Source organism: Calonectris borealis, chromosome 16, assembly GCF_964195595.1.
Source record: "Calonectris borealis chromosome 16, bCalBor7.hap1.2, whole genome shotgun sequence".
Lineage (NCBI taxonomy): Eukaryota > Metazoa > Chordata > Aves > Procellariiformes > Procellariidae > Calonectris > Calonectris borealis.
In genome coordinates, this window is record NC_134327.1 from 6,189,193 (window position 1) to 6,210,747 (window position 21,555).

The window sequence follows — 21,555 nt, forward strand, 5'->3', positions numbered from 1 at the left end:
ATGTGAAGGTGATGATAGAATTGATCAGCATAATTTCATTTTAAGATAGGATTTATCACAGGGTTGTTTTCAGTAACACCAGCACACATACATGCCGACTAGTAGATGCCAATCGAAGGGGTTATTTTTTCAATCATTAACCAAAATGCTATCAGTTCTTTTTAGAGATGCATATCTGCAACAAGGACAAACTGAAACTTCTATAACTGTCACAATAATACGTTAAATCTAAGCTTTTCACATTAAGTTGTATACTTCAAATGTGATATTCCTCTAACAGTGACATTTCAAAGTTTTGAGAGGAAGCCTGCCGTGTCTGTTCTGGCTTCAGAGTTAACACTGCCTAACTGTAACGAAAGGGAAAGTTAACAAAAAATTGTAGGGAGAACAGCTGCTTTTTTTTTTTTTTTTTTTTTAGTGAGAACTGAACATTACCGTTGTTCAGAATTTGTAGCTTCTTATTTCAGGAAAGTTACATGTTATTTTTAAGTCATGAAAACCTGGAAGACTTGCCATGTCTTACTTTCACGTGGTCTTAGAAGCTTTGCTGTATTCTAACTAACATCTGCCACCTCACCTCAATCAGAGCTTGGAGATGACTGTCTCACCTTTTCCTTATAGTGAACAGGCCAAGGCTTGTATTTTTGAAGCTTTTTTTTTAACTATAATGCAAAATAACAAACCAGAATAAGACAACTCCATTTACTTAATTATTTTTTAAAAAAGAAGAAAGATTTAAGTACGTGTCAGAAGTTGGAGCTGTTGGATATTTAAATGAAAAAGTCTTTTGCTCTGTTCAGTATGTCCTTGCAGACCAGATCGCTATTTCCAGCATTTGGGCTGTTTAGCACCTGTAAGTAGCATCCAGGGCTTGTGCAATTTACATAGTTACCTTAAGGTCCCTAGTAAGTATGTTGCTTCTGGGGCTTTTTTGCAGGTATGCTCTGGGCTGCCAGCTAGCTTCCTGCTACACATAGTTTTCTCTAGTTTGTGGTCTAGACGCTTTCCCTAGCTGAGCATCCTCTCTTCCTCCTGGGGAGAAAAAAAACTATCTTCCTCCTTCCTCCAGAAGTTCTACCTGATCCTGTGGGCAGCAGTCAGAACAAGGAAACCTTTTCCTTTGTGCTGTAGTCATGTTCTTCAAGCAAAACACAAACTACAACATGCAAACAGTAAGCTAAACAAATGAAAGTTATACTTTCTGTCACAAAAGTTTTTCCTGAAAGAAGCTGAACAGAGTAGTTTATTATAAGGCAATTATTTAAAAGCGATGTTCTCAGTTTGAACTATTATCAAGATAGTCTGGAAAATGTTCTTTAAAGCAGAACACTTCATGATTCTTTGGGTTGCTTATAATTTCGAGATCTCTGAATACTAGGTGTTTAAATACAGTTTACAGGTTAGATTTTTACATGATTGGTGTGACTGATAGGATTTTGGAAATGTTTTCTGTTTGAATAGACTTGTCACTAATGTGCATAGTGGGAGTAAATTTAAAACTGAAAAATCAAGCTTTGATTTCTACAAACTTAGCCTTCAAAGTAAGGTAATACTCTTTTCACTAGTTATTTTGACCTCTTTCATTATGTCAGCAAAGCTACGGAACTTCCTGGCTTGCCGTTCAAGAGTGGTGGCCAGCATATAGGCTAATGTTCGTATAGGTTAATGATGAACATAGGTAAGATCTTTAGTTTCAACTTTTTTTTAAGAGTGGAACTGATTAAAAACAGACTTTGCCTTAGGGTTATTTGGCTCTTTTAGGCATAATGCAGTAAGTTATATGATAAACAACTCAATAAGCCAAGAATTCCAGAGGTGCATTTCTGTAATCTTTATGCTTCATTGTATCTATAACATCTTTGAAAAATCATGTTCATGTGAACAATGTGCTGTGAGTAATCCCTGATGAACACTTAGGAGTTGAGATGATGGGACTTTTTATATTGTAATATCTAAACTCTTACGTGTGTAATTCAGTTGCTATAGTGTGTGATATGCTTTGGAGTGGATTTGAAATTTTTTGACCTGTTTTGTTCAGAGCAACATCTCTTCTTTTCTTCCATACCTCCCTGCCCTGACCAGCAAGCCCCTCTCAAACTTTTAATGACAACTGTATTTCGGATCTCTTTGGGTTGTTTGAATGTTGTTTTTTTTTTTTTCTTTTGATATAGCTGGAGGCAGGGGGTGAAAGAGGTGTAGGGAAATGAAAACACCATGTTTTATTGAGCTGAATAGCATGATGGTCTGTAGAAATATAAATTATCTTAGAAATATTTTTTTCTTACAATGGGATATCAGAAACCAAAATTTGATGTTTGTGCAAATAGCTTGGTTTTGCGCTATATTTTTGGAAAATGCCTCACAAGGGAGCTAGGTTCTCTGGCACGTATTGCACATCAGTTAATTTCTCCCTTTGCTTTTCTATATTAATTTAATTTTCTTTGCAGAATTATTGCAAAAGAACATCAGTGTGCTTTTCTGCAGTTTGACTGATAGCTTTTCAATCGTGGTGTAGGAGTAAACAATTGCTGTCCTTGTGCTTTCAGCCACATGTGGCTGTACTAGTTACTGAGCTGGATTGGTAAACTGAGCTGGATTTAAAAAGATGCCTTTTCTTTTTTCAGCTGGATCAGTTTCTCTACACAGTTCATCACACAGCTGTGAAAACCTTCATCCTAGCTCAGTACAGAGGAAGAATATTGACTACTTGAGACTACTTATGCATTACTGTGAAGTGGCATGATCATAGCCTTGCTCTTCTTATTTTACTTGACTTGCCACAGAAACAATTATCTTCCAAGTGGCTGTCTCAAAATACCTCGAAGTTCCTAGGATATTGTTGTATATTGAGAAAGACCTCTGTCCTCTGACCATGTGATCATGGCTGTAGCTTCTAAACAGTGTAGGAAATAATATTTTTGGTCAGTATAGCTTTTAAATAATTGTGAATTAATGTAGTGAAAAGCAATGTCATAGCTACAGCTTCACGAATCTAGCTAATTTAATATAAAGTAGGGTTCATGTTGTCATGCAGAACAACCTTATTAGTTTAAATTTTCTGCCGATACATGAGGAATCTTGTAATTATGGATACTTAATTATGGATTATGCTGCAACTCAGTGTTCATAATCCATGTGATGTAAGTTAGTGCTACAAGATGCAGTTACTGCTGTAACGTACTTCAAGTGCATTTAATATTAAAATCAGTGTTTATACTGTCTAAAGAGTGCGTGTGTTTGTGTGCATATGTGCTGTTTAGAGACGTACTTCTTTGACCAAACAAATAAATGTAGGATTTGTCTCAGAGGATAAAAAACTGATCTTAATTAATCTCAGGTATATGCATTTTTTTGGTATAAGTCTGTTCTTGCTGTTGGCCACTGTATTGCTTTTTATTGTATTTTTAGTAAACTTCATCTTTATTTTTATGAAAACTGCTACCTATGAAACTAAACTAGTTATTTAACAAGTAGCTGGTTCCAAGAATTCTGTGAAAGCTTTTTCTTCAGATAGCTCAACTTAAGCCAAATCTGCCTTTTTTTTTTTTTAACTTTTGCTATCCTGCATGGATGATGGACAACCTTCATCCAGCGAAAACTAAATTGTTTTTACTGACTAGCTGAAATACTGTATATTTAGGCTATGCTTATCCCCTGCACTGGAGTCCGAAGGCGGCTGTGGCTCCTACTAACAGTGACATTGACATTATTTCAGATGAAGATATGAGCACAAATCATAGGTAATAAATGGAACTGAGCATCTTTTGACAGTCTGAAGTGAAGCCCAATTTACTAGCAGAGCATAGATCCCAGACCCACAAATTCTTTTCTGCCCAGCTAGCTGCTCTGTGATGGTGGTATGATCCTGCCTGATGTCTTCCACCAGAGATGGATTATAGTCACCTCCTTTCTATTCCTCCTTGGAAGATGTGTCCCACACTCCCTCTTTGTATTCCTTCTCCCTTTAATCTCATAAAAGATACCTTTATGTCCTGATCACTGTGTCTCCTGTCTGTTTTTTTCTGGGTGGATGGCTTTTTTTTGTTTCTTTTTTAGAACAATAGCACTGCATATCCTGTCAGTATTACCCCGGATCTCTAGGAGATGTCAGAGTAAGGACGTTTTTCTTTGTTTCCTTGTGGAAGCTGTGCTTTGAAGCTAGCTTCGTTCTCAAGATGTCATTCCTGTCTTGTTTAGTTAGATAGCTATAATGAAGCCAAGACTATAGGAGTATGGCACCTAAGGCTAAACATAAGAAGAAACTCTGGCTCCTTTGTAAAATATTTTCATTACTCAGTGCTATGCTGGAATTGTTAAAGTTTCTAAAGTTAATTGATGCTGATGTTTCTAATTTTTATTGATAAAATTCCTTTTAGGTTCTGCAGTGCTCAGGGGGGCACAGTGCACATTATGCCGTATCTTCCCTGAGACTCAGGAAGAGAAATTAGATGGGAAGTGTGTATCATAACGGTGCCAGTTCTCTGAAGACCCTCTGGCTCACATGTGAGCCTGTCATTTAGTCCATTTTCTCCCTAGTGGTGTTTTTTTTTTTTTCTTTCTCCTGAGTATTTATAATAAAGACAAGTGAGTTACCAACTGCATTCCAGTAGGCTTTCAGTGATACAAGTAACCATAAGGACATAATATTCAAACTCTTAAAAACTAGTATTGATGTGGGATACAAAGAATATCTAGGGAATTACAGATCAGTCTGCACACTTAAAATGTTTTTATCAGCTGTTTATATCAGTTATTACTTAGCTGAATACCGTAGCTGTAATTTGGTAAGCATTTTAGAAGCTTTTTGAAGTTATGATAGAAAAGTTATTTATTTTAGCCCTCCAGTGAACACTATACACAGCAAATGTTTTGTAATAGCAATGTGGTATCTATACCTATGACAGGATTTTGGGCTACTTATCTTATTTTGGAGGGAAATAGTTTTCAGAGCTGAATATGAGCTTTTACTGAAAGCGTTTCTTGAATATTTTGAGAAACTCTTCAGTTAGGTGTTAAAGGGCAAAAGGCTTGTCTTGGTTATCTCCACTGAAGTGTCGTGATGGCTTTTGCAGGTTTAGGGTTTTAAGATCTATTCTGTCTAAAGCATGATGCAGCGCTCAGAAAATGGGAAAGTATATGTGTATTTAGAATGACAGCTTTTGCACTATCCACTGTGTAACTGACTCTTGCTGCGCAGAGCTGCTATTTTCTAAATGTTCATTTCCCCACTTGTTTTAATTGTTTTCAGCAGTAATGGTTTGGGGCTTCTTTGTTCTTGTTCTGTTGAACAATTAAAATTGCTAGCATGATGCCAAGTAACTTTTTGAGTCTGGATTGTTAGATAATGGATTGGACTTAATTAGAGGGTCTGATTTTTTTAATATAACTTAAGATATGGTTAGGATGATTAATTCTGCTTCTTCAGAAGCAACATCTAAAAAACTATAAAAAGGAAGGCTTATTAAAAGGTCTTTGGGCAGAAATTTGCTAATGGTGCTTTTCCGTTTTGCTTCAGGCTATTTCTTATGAGAGTAATGGACATACCATATCTCAATTTGGAAGGACCAGACTGTAAGTAGCTTATTTCATTGTAAACTTACTACCATTCTGACAAATTTCCTGGGGGAGGAAGTGTAAAGATTAATTATCTGGGACATCAGCTGTGTTTAGGTTATTAGCCACTTATCAAATGATCTAAACGTCCCCTTTTTTTTGAATTAAATAGTAAAAATAAAACTGTAAGTTCTTCAACTTTGACCAGAGAATCTGCATTATAAAGGGGATTGACTAGAACAGATTAAACTATTGTAACTAAATGTAACAGAGTTTGAAGTTAACAGCTTTATGGTTAATTTAGGTCACTATTCTTACATACCATACAACATACAAAGTGGGGTCTTAACACTTTAACCCTCTCCCCTCACCTCAGCAGTAAATACAGGATGCAAACTAGTGAATAGCAAATGGTTCTGAAAATATTCTGGCCACTTTACTTCACAATTTGCATGCAGCAATACCTTTACTTAACTTCAATCGAAACATCAGAATTCTTTTGCTACTTGAGATTATGATTACATAAATAGAAAAATATTACTTGAAATATTTTTACATTTCAAGTTATTTCAGGTTACAGACCTGGGGCTGCTGTAATAAGTTGCTAATATATTTAAATGAAAACAGATTTTACTAAAATAAAGGTCCTTACTGTTATGCGATGTTGTGCTATGAGGGAGAAAACTTTGAATGAGTGTTACCACTGATGTCTTGACTTCTGAAAATGTGAGGGCCTGGAGGGTCAGTCTAGTCCTCGACTAGATGAAAGCTTAATTTTATACTGTGAAGTCAGATACACAAACGTCTTAAAAATGGTACCCATCTGGAAGCAATATTGATATGAAGATATTTTCTACTCCATGCATCAGAAAGCTCAGACTGGAGGATGACCTTTTATTAGATGCTAATTTAACAGTAACAGAATGCAGTTCTAGAAAGATGGAAGTAACTACTGGAGAGAAAAATATATGTGCTGTAAGGGCATATATTTAATTTTTAAATGCAGTTAGATGATCAAATCACTGAGATCTGGCTCTGCAGATCTATTGGAATGGTTATCTAATTATGTTGCATATTTCTTTCCCCAACTGTTTGATACTGAGTGGAAGAATGGATAAATACTTTGGGTCATTGAGAGAATGCCAAAGCTACTAAGCTGTAAAGATGCTACTTCCACTTGCTAGCCAACTTACAGGATTGTTTTGATAACTTGCCAAGAAGAGTTGCCAAAAAAGAGTCTGCTTCTGAAAGTCTGTCTCTTTTATCTGAAAGCTGCTCCTGTAGAACAGACTGATGCAGATGTTACAGCAGAATCTGAACCAGGGAGACTTTCTAAGCTTCAAAACTGGAAAGTATGTTTAGGGTGGCATGTTTCATTGGCTGCTTTAGAAACTTCTATTTCTATTCTGAGATTTAAACACTACTGTAGGTTGAGAAAGCTATCTGGTTGGTTGTTGTCTGTAGGGGGCATTTTTGCAGAGAAGTAAAGCCACGCAAAGAACAAGGCCACACTTCTGTGGTAGATATACTTGGAGACTGTATTTAAAAAAAAAAACAGGTGAGGAACAGCTAACTAGGTGACTGTTGTTAAGCTTTGTTGTGTTTATCAGTCTGTTTGTCCTGTAGTGTTATAGCTAGTTTGTGCAATTTTTCCAGAAATAATGACTTTGGTAACATATGCTAGGTCAAATAGTATTGAATATGTGAAAGTGACTTCCATCATCTTCTTTTCTTACTGTGTATTAAAAACTCCTTTAAAAAGAAGGAAGTTGCTGCACAAAACGACTGCAGAGCAGAATATGAATCACATATTTCTCGCCTGAGTAGGTAGAAGGTACAGAGGTTTAACAGAGGATTCAAAGTGAATTTAAGAATAAACTGATACTGGAGGGTTAGGAGTAGTTTCTTCTCCCCAATCAATAGAAAAAGGCTGTTACAACATCTGAAACTGGAGTTGTGACAGTTAGAATTCTCTACTACTGGATTGCAAATACCTAATCCTTTGAATTGCTAGCTGTTCGATAGGCTGTACAGCAATGAATTGATCTTCATTGGCTTGTTAAGACAACTTGTGGGGTTTTGGTGTTTGGCTTGTATAGTGCCAAAAGAATTGAATTCTGGTGCTTAAAAAATTTTGTGTCCTTTTTGGTTTTTGAAGTAGCAGATTTAAGCAACAAGACTTCCCCTGTGTTCTCATGAAGGGATTGCTTTCTTCAGCTACTTGTGTCTCCATCCAGTCTGATGCTCAGGTGCTCATGCAAACCTGTAATTTGTTGGCAGGGAGTTTCTAATAAACACGTGCTAATCCGGCTTGTTCTGAGCAAAAAAGATTAAAGCACTTACAAGCAAATCACAAGTGCCTGGAGGCTGGCAGCTATAACATCTTCAGTTAATACAGTTTCATCTGGAAAAGGCTGTATTCCTGCATACCTGTCTCCAACATCAATTTTATTTCAGCCGATACGATCAGATAGATCAAAAAATTTACCCTTTTCTAAGCTGCATGGGTTCTGCTGACCAACTAATTAGATACTATGTTACAACTTACCACAGGGTCATATTCTGGTCTTCCATTTTTTTTGCAACTGAAAAACTAGGTTCTTTACTTATGTGGAGCAAAACAAGTAGTTACTGAAAACAAAACTTATGAAACTTATTTTCCCCTGACTTCATTAAGCATTCAGTATTTCAGTTATGAAATGCTGAGTTATGAGTGTATTATTTTTACTGTTGGTACATGCATAATAGTGCTTTTGTGAACTTTTTTTTTTTCAGTATTTTAATACTATAATTGAGTTCATGCTGCCATCTCTTCCTTAGAAGATAGATGCATTTGGAAATCTCTGTCCTATTTTCATGACATGTTTTGGTTAGGAACTTGAGTTTGAGACCTCTAAGTAACTGTTGTGTTCTGTTGAGTTTACACAAGATGTTAAAAAAATTATTTGGGAATAAAAATTCCATTAACCCTTTGGGCATGAGTGGGAAGGCTTAAAACCAAAGCACATAAAAATCTGTTCTATCTATTCAGGAAACACTGTAGCTGTTGAAAGCTACAGTTCTCAAGTTCATGCAAAAACGAAGCCTTACTTGTGGAATGGAGTTACACCTAGAAACATACATGCTTTCTACTATAAAGTACATACCAGGCTGAGGACAATACCACTTACTCTAATTACTAGTCATAACTAAATTGTAGTAATTGCTAATGCTTAGCTGTATTTATGAAATTAACAATCCACAAGGCTTTCATCTGTAAACAGTGCAAAGTTGCATCTTAACCAAAAGTGGCAAAAAAACCTAACAGGTTTGCCCTTGTATAATGGGGTCAAGTACACATGAAAGTTGGATATAGCAATAACAAGGGGTTGATGGTCCAATTTTGGACACGTGCTCCATGAATGAGATACACCTTGAAAAACTCTCCTATTTTAATGCTGAAAGCTAAGGAGATCAGGAACTAGAAAAGTTTGTATCGCAGAAGAATTCAGGAGGGTAATTCACTAAACTGGAAGTCAGTCCCTATATCTCTCCCAAAGAAGAGAGAAGCTCTTCCTGAGAGTGGTCATGTTAAAATCTGATCATATAAAACTGTGTGTAGTTAACCCTTTAACCCTTTAACAAACTGGAACAGTAAATTATGAAGTGGAACACTCCACTTTAGTGGTTCAGCCTCTGTCTAACATCAAATGTAAAATGGCAAGAGAAGATGTAGCAATGTGTGATGTATAGAAACATAAATCTCTGTAGATACCTGTGGAGAGGCTCAGTTAATGACTTGTAAATAGTTTCACATTAAAACGGAAAATATTTCAATATCTTTGCATCTTAAAATACAGTATTCCACTTGCTGCTTTTTAAAATACGGTAGGAATTTACAGGTTCTACAAGCTCAAATGTCTAGTGAAAGGAACTTCAGTTGCACGTACATTGTGGTGATTTCTTATGTACGAATGATCTTTGCTGGGTGAGGTCGAAGGTCCGACTTGGTCAGTAGCCTGCCTCTGATGATGACCAAAAACAGATGTGTAGGGGGAAGTATGTGAAAGTCAGTATAGTGATAATTTCTGCTATACTCTTACATCGTCCAGCAGTTTGACTTGGATTCTCTCTCTCAAATTCAGAAAGCTCCAAATAACTTTCAGTATACACCAAAGACTTCTTTTGCACTTCTTCTTTAGATGTTGGCCTTTATATGCTATTTTTTTCTTGGTGTAGTTTTTAATTAAAAAAAAAAAGTCTGTCAGTGTGTATATTCTGGCTTGTACCTAATGTAATATGAAAATTGAATTGAACATTGTTTTACAGTAAGTTTTTTATTGACAGAAAAATGGCAACATTGAATTATTGCTAAGAATTTTTTAAAGCTAGAGCATGAAGAGGCTGTTGTTTTTTTCTACTGTCCTTGAACTTGTCGCAAAGGATGTGAAGGACTGAATTTGTGGGCATTTCCCACTGCATGTAATGCTGTTTCAATTTCTTATGCAGATGAGCTGGTAGGATTTAGTATGTCTATTTCATGCATAATTGCAGGCATGTTTTTGTTGGTGCCTGATGTAGTTTCATAGATCTTGGCCTGTTTTCTTATTTAAAAAAAAAAAAGAAAGAAAGAAAAAAAAAAAGCTACATGACTCTATTGGATAACTTTTTTAGGATATTCTGAAGATACCAGTAGTGACTCTTATTTTAACAAACACTTTTTTATTTTGCAGTGCAGCCAAAACGAGATCATGTTCTTCATGTTACTTTTCCCAAAGAGTGGAAAACTAGTGACCTTTACCAGCTTTTCAGTGCCTTTGGTGAGTGATAGAGTCTATCCTTCCTTATACGTAGTTTTTTCCTCTTTGTCATTAGCAGAACCTCTGAGTTGGTTTGTTATTTTTAATCTGTGGATGCAGACTTACTCCTAGTATAGGTAATGATGAATCGCCTGTTGTAATTTTTGAATGGTGTCCCGTGGATTTTCTTTGTAACGATGTGTTGAAAATGTCTGCCTTAATGAACTGCTCTTTAGAAATCTTTTTATGTGGTGCTTGTTGAATATCGTGGACCTTTGATCCTTTTATTTACAGCCTCTCCTGGGAGGACGTAAGAGTTTGTATAGGTAGGTAACGAGAATGGGGACTGGTGTGAAAGGCAGATAAAGGTTTTAGGAATAAGGTTCATCCTGCAGTCTGCTTAAAGCCGAACACTAACTCATGTGAGTCCAGGCAAGCAAGCAAAATAGCCAATTTGATTTCAAGATTGTGAACACCATCCAAGTCAGTAGAAATAACAAAAAAGCTATCTGGTAACTGGGGACTAGTAGTCCTGTTGTTCTTCTGCTAAGTATTAGTACATAATGCAAGGACGTGGAGATCCTAAGTAATTGACAGTGATCTCCTGATACCTAACTCTTGCAGCAGAAAAAAGTGGTTATGTTTTGCATCCCTAAATCAGAACAAGAATCATCTTTCGTACAGCCCTGTGTTGGATGTTGCTTCCAAGATTTTTATTGCAGATTGGTTTCTAGTTTATTATTGCTAGGTACAGTAATGCTTCAAAAGAGATCTTTTGGGCTTGCAAATAATTTTAAATTATTTTTCTGGTTGGCAGGTTCCCCCCCCCCAAAAGAGGTAACTTTTTGCCATTTCTTAAAACATTTAATGTAAAACAAAAATTATCACTCCTATCAAAATAATTTTTTGCATGATTTTCCAGAAATATTTGCTCGCAATACTTACAATACATTATTGAAAGTAGCTTATTAAATGTTACGTATAATAGACATTTATGCATCTTGTCTTCCTCAAATTCTGTGATAAGGATTTAATGGGAAATTACTTAAAAAAAAAAAAAAAGAAGGAAGCTATTTACCAAAGCATTTATTGGGGGGGATCACTTTCTCATTTAAAAAATAAAATCTTTGCTTTACATTACATTACGTTAGTCTTGGCACAGCATGTATGACTGAATTTGTAATTTCCCTATTCCTAAAAATTTTCTGCTTGGGACTATAGTTTCCCCTTTTTCCTGCCCCCAGTCTTACTTGAAGTCCCAGTACCGATTTTGTCTGTTGGAGTATAATCACTATAAAAACTGCGTGTTTTTAAATGTGTTTTTAAGCAGGTAAGTGACTAGTTGGGTGTCTATTATGAAATGGTCCTTTCCCCTTTTGGAGACAAGCAAATGAAGAGATGTCTGTTTAGCTAGTACTTGATCAGTGTACTGCAGTTGTTTCAAAGTAATAGAATCATAGAATCATTTAGGTTGGAAAAGACCTTTACGATCATTGAGTCCAACCATAAACCTAACACTGCCAAATCCACCACTAAACCATGTCCCTAAGCACCTCATCTACACATCTTTTAAAGACCTCCAGGGATGGTGACTCCACCACTTCCCTGGGCAGCCTGTTCCAACGCTTGACAACCCTTTCAGTGAAGAAATTTTTCCTCATGTCCCATCTAAACCTCCCCCAGTGTACCTTGAGGGTGTTTCCTCTCCTCCTATCACTTGTTATGTACCACACTTAATGACTTAATTGTGAGTTTGTAGTGTGGCAAACGGATTCAGGGCAAACTTGAACTGAACCTCCATTGAAATAATTGCTGTGGTATCCCTAAGGCCGTTTAATCACCAGTAAAAGGATTGAAATCCCTTAGTGTACTCAGTCTTGTCGCTCCTGTGCTTGCTGTGGGTCACCATGCTAGTTTACAGAATACCATTCTTCTCCTCTTAACCTAGAATTGTGACTTGGTAGTCTGTGCAGGCTCTCTGGACTTGTATAAAATTCGCTCAGTTCCTTCTGACTTTTTCATCTGTACTGCAGCATGATGCCAGTATAATGCTGGATAGGATTTAATGTTGCTGATTGGGAATCTGGAATGTGAGAATGTAGACAGTTAATGAGATTCTTCTAGAGCTGCTATTACAGGGGTGAGAAACAATGCAGTTTGGACATTATTTCTACAGGCTTTTAAAGACTCAGCCATATAATTTTTCTTGTTTTATCAACTCTTCCCCTTCAGTGTTGGTGTGAAGCGCAAGCACAGATTACTACCACCAGGGGTCATACTTACACATACTTACACAAAATAGTATTCACTTTTGAAATTCCCATTTCTCTCACTTCTCCAGATTTCAGAACTGAATATTTTCATACCTGGATTTACAAACTCCTGGTATTTGGGTAGTACTTAATCTGTATTTTGTTTTAGGTCTTATTGCCATGGTATTTCAAAACAAACTGCAGATTATTCCTTCCAAAATTCTAGGAGTACCCATGCTTTTTCAGTTGTAGCTGGACAGAGAGACGGAGAGTGGCGCAATGTAAGGTTAAGTGATTTGCCAAAAGCCCCAAAAACATGGCAGTAACAGATATGAATTATCCCGATTTATTACACCAGTTAAACAAAAGTGGTTTTAAATTAAGCTTTTACCTGGATTAAAAATCAATTGTTAAATTGAATAGCAACATTAATCTGACTTTATAGAAAAATTATTTTGAATTTGTTTTAGCCTAGCATGAGTTGAAGCAGAGTTGTAATCTTCCAGGAAGCTTCTAATGAAAGCAGTGAAACAGCTGAAGGGGCTGCAGTGTCAGACTTGGAACCGTTTTATGTTTGCTACTCTAGAAGGAGTGTTCATGATTCTGAAGTCTTTCAGTACTGCATGCATACCAAGTGGACACCTGTTCATGCAAGATGTTTTTGTAGTCTCATGGGTGAATGTAGTTTCACTGTACAAGTACTTGCAGTACTATGCAGTCTCTTAAAACACTTACTTTCTTTAAATTCCTAAATTTGTGTAGTTTATTTGGTCATGCTGATGTGAAATATGAAAGTATTAAAATAGTATTTGCTGGAATACAGCTTTTGTGTATTGCCTTCACTTCTACTTAAATGAATGTCTTTGATGGGCTTTAATTAAAACACATACTATAAAGTATTATAAAAACTACTACTTAAACATTTTCCAAGTGAGTGGAGTCAAACCTATGCATTGTATTTTGTGAGAACGTGAGAGTCGTCTTTAGGAGGGAGGTGAACGCTGATGTAGTTCATGGAGTCATAGTGATCCTGAAGATGCATAAATTACTTTTAAAATGTAACCAGCTCTTTGTGTGTTTAAATTTTCTAGTAGTCCAAGCTACTATATAGGTGAGTTTTAAGTGACTCTTAAATACGTTTTTGAGACTCATTTACAAGTTCCATACAGTATGACATCTGTTCCTATTAACTGCTGTACTGCAAACTCACTGTTTAACTTCTATTAAAAAAAAAAAAGTGGAGCTTGAAAAATGTCCCTTTCAAAGGTGAACAATCTAGTTTAAGGAAAACTTCTAGCACACACTATATATATTAAGTATTCTCCTGAGCTCATGTTCATGTAGATGTGAGCTTTGAGTGGTAGTTTTTTTTTTGTTTGTGGGGGAGTTTTGGGTGTGGGGTGGGTTTTTTTTGTGGTGTGAAAGTGTTTTTGTTTGGTTTTGTTGTTTCTTTTGTTTTTTGGGGGGTTTAAATTTTAATCCTATTTTTCTTTGTGCATTTCTGGCCTTTCCTCCTTCTTCTCATGCCAATGTTTCCTTCAGCTGTTCTTGCTTTCTTTGTACCCTTCTTCCTGCCAGAAAGGTGGAAGCTTTGTTAACCCTTCTCAATTATTCACCAGGAAAATGTTGTTTGTGTTTAATATATGCTTCAACCCTTGCTCCTACACTAAAAGCTTCAACTATTTCTGTTGTCTGATGCAGTTAGTGTCCAGAAACTGTTAGCCATTCTATCATGGTGTCAATGTGGTCAATTTTTTTTTTGTTATTGTAAGAAAGTAGAATATATTAATAAACTTTTTTGGTTAAATGAAGGTCCATATAGTCCTAATTAACCTATCCTAAGTGTTTAATTGCCACTAATGGTTGTTTAGGAAATGTATAAGAACAGAGGCAAAGTAAAGGAACTTTCTTGCCTTCTAGCAATCTATAACTTAGAGACTCATGAGCTAGAGGTCACACTTGCATCTTTTAGTTTAAACCTTTCACAGCTTTCTGTAAGTCAGTCTAAAATCATTCCTTATCCCATATATACTCTTGTCATCTGCAGCACTTGATGGCAGTTCCCTAACTGCAATTAAGCATTGTGTGAAGAATTCTTTCGGTTTTAAAACTTCTTTATATTTTATTAGATGTCCCTTAGTTGTTTTATAATGAAGTAGTGAAACCCCTCTGTATGTCTCTCATATAATTTCTGTTCTTGTATCTTCCCCACATACTTGTATAGGCATCTTCCTTAGAATGTTCTTTTGAAGGCTGAGTCCTAGTTTACTTAGTCTCTTATACGGAAGCCTTTCCATACCTTTGGTCATTGTGGTATAAAAACTGAAGCAAAATCTCTTTGACTGACATAATCCATCAGTATCATTTTATTCTGTGGATTTTAACGTTGTTTTCATGTTTGCATTTATATAGAGAGAAATTTCAAATTTATTTACAGAAAAAAACCACGTTACTTCGTGCCTTCATCTCAGAAGCAACAGATCAGATTTTCATCTACTCCTATTTGGGTGAAGATGTTTTATTTCACTCAATAATTCTTTGCTTGATGTTACCCTTTTTTTAGTGAGCGACATTGTTTGACAGTGCATTGTAGTAGCAAATAGACAAGGAGTCATATAGGCTAACGATGGTGTTCTTCAAAGTATTGAAGACATTTGATCTATTCTAGAAGTGTAGAGAGAGAAATCTTCTGTTTTATTCCTCTAGAGCTGGTATTCTATTACACTGCTGTATATGGCTTATTTGGATTAGCCTTGCAGTAAGTTGGCATGAGTCTATGTTGATTGCTAAATATTGTACTTTAAGTGCAGATGCATTTGCTTTTCAGATATTTATTGCCCTTTCACCATACTTTTGAAATGCACAATATTTACTGAGTGCTTAGCAATATTGCTGAATGATCTAATTTATTAATCTTGTCTCAAATTTGAATCTCTTTCATTATTTCTTAATAATAATGAAATGTGACATGGTCTGAAAAGAGTATCTTTTAAGCATGGAGAATTGCATAAGAACATTTGTTGCAGTTCTCTTCAGACTGCAGCTTAGTGTCCACTATTTAATGTTTGACTTGTTCTTAAAATTATATATTTAAAATGTATAAATCTGAGTATAAAGGCAACATATATTGGCAGGTATTGAAACCCTTATCTATGTAAAATACCAAAGTCATTTAGAGTGCAACAGCCTTTCTGCAGCAATGAATAAGTATCTGATACTGAAATGATGTGCCATCAATAAGTTGGATTTTTATTTATTTATTTTTAATTGGTACATAGTGAAAACATGGGCACTGAAGTCCATTTGAATAGTAGTTGAACCCCTTCAGGAGATTTTAGTCCATCACTGATCCTCTTTGATATTTTACGCTAAGATGGTTACAATTTTAACATGTTCAGGAGAATTTTTGTTTTGGTCTGTTCAGGTAGATATGGAATTAATTATATATAGAGGAAAGGGGCAGAATCTGGACAGCATTTTTGTGTTGAAGAATTACAGAAGAGTGTGGTCTCAGATGTCTCAAATGATTGTTTAGAAAATTTTGTAATTAGTAATGCAAAAAAGGAGGACTTGATACTCGGGGAAATTCAGAGCAATAACTTGTCAATGCACTTGGAACAGTATTAAATTGTGCAATAATTTCTAATACTTAAAGGAAGCTCGGTGTCGGGGCCTACCAAATGCACTACAATTTTGAGTTGCAATCATAAATCAGCTTGGGCTTTTCCTGTGTTGTGAAATATTAAGTGTCCTGCCAAGAGCATGTTCTCCCTACAGTAAAGACCCTTACCCATAGGCAGCAAAGATCTATGTTCTTCAAAGACTGAATTATTAGAAATAGGATTTATTTGCCCTACAAAGTGTTTAAAGAAATTCTAATGTTTGACTTCTCAGTGTAGGCTTTTCTTAAAAGCAGCCTTAGCCCTTTAGTATAGGGAAATGTCAGAAACCATACTGAATTAATTATGGCTTTGGCAATGGTCAAAATGATTATAACTTAAAGTCCTAAATAGCTGGCTACTCAAATGTATAGCATGCAAACTAAATCTAACTAGGCTTTTATTTTTTATAATTAGAAAATCTGTTTATTATCTGGCTGGATTTCAGAAGAGACTTCTATAACTTTGTAACCTGTAGGCTAAATTAGATTTAAATAGATTAAACATCTGAAAATAAAATGCATTTTAAGCCATTTTGCATCATTGTTTTTAACCTTGTAATGTCTGAAGGTTAAATGGTAGTGTAACATTATATATAACTTGATTTCCTAGTCTACCTGAAAAAAAATTGCACCAATTTTCAATATCTGAATTGTACAAACAGTAGAGCACTTAGATGAGGACAGGAGATGTAAATGGGTTTCAGACTGTAATAAGACCTTGTGTCTGGAATGGGTATCCTTTCCTCTACTTTTGCTTGATTATGAGCTCTTTTAGTGCTAATGTGACACTTTAAGCCATTCACATAGAAAATGGACTAACTGCTTCACGAATGGAGGAACTTATATCCAGTCACTGTTCCATTGTCACAGCTTCCAAATGAGGTCCCTGATTTTGTGCATTTGTCCTCATATTTACTCAAATTAAGTTTTCGTTGCACATCCGGGAAATGGTGTATAGTGTGATCCAAACAAACCAGAGTTTGAAGATTTAGAGTGTTGCAATAACTGGAGTTCTCCACTTATGAGAACAATCTTCCCTGTGCCCCCGCCTTGCCCCGCTCTACTGGAATTTCTTATCTTGTGTGTCTGTACTAGTAAAGGAACAGAGAGTGGTAACTGGAGCTTGTCCATGCTGTGTCTTTAGGAAATGCTGCCATTCTGAAGGATGGATACTTTTTAAAACCCAAAGAGCTGTTCTTTATTTTGGTACAGAACTGAAATTTCCCAGAAAAAATTGCTTCAATTTTTTTTGTAGAATTATATAGAACACATGAAGGGAGGACTAAAAAAACCCTAAGATTACTTGAATTGTTACAAGATTTAAAAAAAAAAAAAAAAAAGCTATGAAGAAGCAGAAGAATACTGTGGGAGTGAAAAAGGTATTAGAAAGGTATTAGATATGTCTCTTTTTCCTTTTGGTCCTTACTCTAGTGGGTCTGAGGGTATGCAGGATACATACGCAGCCCTAACACTCACTGCTTTCTGAACAGTTCCAGGCTCATGTACAACTGTGTATGCAGTATGCACCTTTACAGCGGACAAAAGCCTTCCCAGGTGAAGTTATTCTTAGTTGACGATCTTCTTTTATGTCATGACACATCAGATAAAATCTGTGATTAAGTCTAAGATAAAAATAGTCATAATAATTTCTTTTGCCTTTTCTAGGTAACATTCAGGTTTCGTGGATTGATGATACATCAGCATTTGTATCATTGAGCCAGCCAGAACAAGTACAAATAGGTAAGTGTTTCTGAATTTACTTCAGTATTAAGACTTGACTTCAGCTGGCTCCTGTAAAATGCTCTGAGCCACCGGGTTCTGTGATTCTAATGGCAAAACTACTGACTTGTTCAGATGCTATAGGAGGAACTAAACTTTTATAGTACCGGCACATGTGTTGCAGCAAAGACAACAAGCCCAAACTGGACTTGGTTGAGAGAGTTTTGTGTTTCATTTCATGACCCTCTAAGTACCTGAACCTGTAGGTAGAGTAATGCCAGTTTCTTCACTTGATGCAGAATTTATTGAGGTTATTTACTGTTACTTTGCACAAAGCAGAGCTATCAAAGACTTTGATGATGGTCTTTGCCTTATATCATTTGGACTGATACACGTTTGGTTTGGCTTACATTTGCAAATAACAAGTGCAGTGGAAAGCCTTTTGGTGTATTGTAGAACACATGCAAAGTAACAGTGTCCTAACAGTCTGGACTGATAATGTGTCTACAGTTTGTGTATTAATAATCTCCAGACCTTAATTTTTTAATTTTCATTTGAACTTTTGAGCTTAGCTTTGAAAAAAGTTCATGTTTAATTTTTTTCTTGAAAGTTGATTGGTTTTGGGTTTGGTTTTTTAGATATTGCTTCTTGGTTTGGATTTTAGGAGAGGGTTTAACCCCAGCTGGCAACACTTTCAGTGAACCCACATTCCTATCCTAGGACAGATAGCAATATTTTACTATTTACAGTTGTGCAAGGTACTCTAGAAAGAACCATTTCCAGTATAAGAAGCTGACTGAAAGCATAGAGCAAAATGGGGGCGTTGTTTGTTTTGTTTGTTTGGGTGGTTTTTGTTTTTGGTTGTGTTTTGGTTTTGTTTTGTTTTTAAGATTTTTGGTTGATTGTCATTGGATCCACAAGCTCTTAGTGGTTTCTGTAGTTCTTTTGGGCATATATTTTAGGACTGACCCATAAACTTACTGCTGAGAACAATGATTGGAAGTGGACCATTATACATGATTATTTGGGATACGTTATGGTAGTATCATCCCTATTTACTCAAATGCTTGCATCAAATGCTGTGGAGCCAGTAAGAACAGCAGTATACATAGCACTTTTGATTAAGTGGCTGAAATTTTGTTCCACTTAAGAGCTATCCTGCCAGAATTGTCACAATTAAGTTCTAAAAAGAAAAAAACAAATTAGAAAACGCCACTGAGTTTACCATCATCTATCTTATGAAGTGCAAATAAAGAAGCTTTCAGGTTCTGGATGCATAATCAGTGTATCTCCCTAATCCCTTATTAACATCCTGTGAGTGTTTATCATACTTCCTCATCCATACATATCTCTGCAGAGGATTTTGAGTGCTTACCAGCAGCCTCCTTACAGCAAATGCTCCATAGTGGCAAGAGCCATTGTTTCTTCATCTGTATATAGATACAAGGACCATATAACTTCTAGTGAGAAGTTCCAGATAAAGAATTATGTCAAAATAAACGTGGCCCTATTTTAGCTAGCTCTGTAACTCAGGAAAGCATTGCTAGCACTTCTTGCATGTGTCAGCTTAGTTTCTTACCTCTGAAGCATTCATGATTTGTAAACTGTATGTATTATAGTCTGTGGTGATACCAGCACACCATCAAAGGTTTGAGGGAAATACTGTTCATGCAGCAACGAGTACATTACAAGATTGGAGGGAATAAGCTGTAATCTAAATCACCTTAAGTAAAAATCTACTCTGAGCTGTGCAATCACAAATGATTTGTTTGTGAAGTAGCAACTTACCTGAAGTGTCTGAAGCTTTTTATTTCAGACCTGATTAATCTTATTCAGAATTTGGTCTCTATGTGTGAGGTATAGGCTGAGAAAAAATTGAATAAAGGGGTGGAATTGTTCCACCTCTTTGTCTTTCCAAGAGGATTTGTCTTTGAGGTGAAATGCAACAAAGTTGTGTTTTCTGCTTTTTAGTTCAGATGCCCTGATGTACAGAATATCTATAGGTCATTGTAAGTTTATATATCTGTGCCTTTTTTCCCTCTTCTTTTCAAGCTGATTGCTTGTTTCTCTGAGTGGGTCTTGCAAGACTATTTGTTTTCAATAAAAACCATGTGTTTTATGCCATTTCATAAGCTGAAAGCCTTCTTAGATGCTGGATGCTGCTAGAGTAACTTCCCCACTGCTATCACCTCAGTCACTTACCTATTGTCTGAATGCTTGGCATACACATTCACCACCAGTTTTTTTTTCTTTTTAAATTTTCATTTTTTGTTACAGCAACTGCATATTGTGGAAAGAACTCAATGTCCGCAGAATATTTTAACTGAATCTTCCTGGCACCGCTCTGTGTGTGTGGTTTTTTAATGTTTTGACAAACAGGGAGGCTTGTTCTGTGACCTATGTACTAGGAAACAAGTTATTTGTTTGAAAGCTCAGGTGATTATAGTCTTTCATAGATTTTTATGAAATCAGGTTAGTAAAATCTCATATACTGAAAGCAGTCAGCCAACCAACTGGTAAACTATAGCAACCTCAATTACCAAAAAGCTGTGCGATTTTTACTGTAAAATCGCTTAAACCTCTTGGGTTTTTTTTCCTGTAATAAATACTTCATAAAATCAATTCTGTTATTCTATTTCCTGATCTTAAATTCTTTAATGAACTGCTTTGGCTATAAAAGTCACTATTTGTACTTGTGATTTAGTGAGCTGTGTTTAAGTGAAGAACCTAGGAAAAACTAATTATGTGGCCTGTTTTTTAACCTGTTTATATAAATATGTCTGCATCTTCTGGACTATATAGAAAGCCTTGCAGAACTGTCAAACAATATGATACAATGCAGGATGTTGCTGCAGACATACGTTTATGCTTACCTCTTAAAGATGTTTCTGGCTTTGAGCTGGTATTAATATGTGTAGTTAACAAAGCACATATGTGCAACAAAAGCATTTATGGAAAATAAATGGATTGAGAACATGAAGGGTGCATGGAAGTTGCAGTGGTCAGATTTGCATCATATATGAGTCTAAGCACTGTAAAAATATCCAGACTTATTGTGCATCCTTTTAATAAGGGAACTGTGTGGGGAAAAAGCTATGAAAACGGGATCAGTTTTGTAGTGATCTGCTTAGAGTGCTAACTGATCGCAGGTCTACCAAATTTTTTTTAAAGTCAGCTCAGGTGTCAGAGGTGTCTTTATTTATCAGTTGCAGCAGCAATTCAAATACTGAATATTTGGCTGAACTAATGTAAAGCTACAGAATTGAACAGCAGATCATTTAAAGACTGACCTGCAGTCATCCCTTGATGTACATACTCAGGATAACCAGTTGATGAATCTGGCTTGTTTCTTAAAAACTTTTTTCCAATGCCTTTTTATTTTGTTCTGCCTTGTAGGTGTTAAAACACAATTTGAAACATGTGATTTGTCCATATTACTGGTTTTGTGTAACTGTATTTAAGGATTGTATTGAAATTGTGATGGTCTTGTACCCTAAACACAGGGGTTTTTTTCCATGCTGCTTTGAAAACTTTGAAAAATTTTGCTTTTCAAGATTAAGTTTTTACCTGATTAAAAAAAAAGAGCAGGGGG

At 35.9% G+C, this 21,555-nt stretch overlaps 1 protein-coding gene across 11 annotated transcripts in view; it reads left to right on the plus strand.

Annotated features, from left to right (window-relative positions):
* PARN (poly(A)-specific ribonuclease) overlaps positions 1-21,555 on the plus strand; it is a 62,921-nt gene that overhangs the window by 19,198 nt on the left and 22,168 nt on the right. For 10 of the 11 annotated variants that reach the window (XR_012676090.1, XM_075165003.1, XM_075165001.1 and 7 more), the window contains 3 exons: positions 5,516-5,571; positions 10,266-10,352; positions 17,910-17,984. Coding sequence is in view for 10 of the 11 variants with exons in the window: in XM_075165003.1 (XP_075021104.1) it covers positions 5,516-5,571; positions 10,266-10,352; positions 17,910-17,984 (218 nt within the window). In the remaining variant the exon portion in view is untranslated. Of the gene's footprint in view, positions 1-5,515; positions 5,572-10,265; positions 10,353-17,909; positions 17,985-20,240; positions 20,463-21,555 lie in introns of those variants that run through there. The other variant, XM_075165011.1, reaches the window with a different exon arrangement.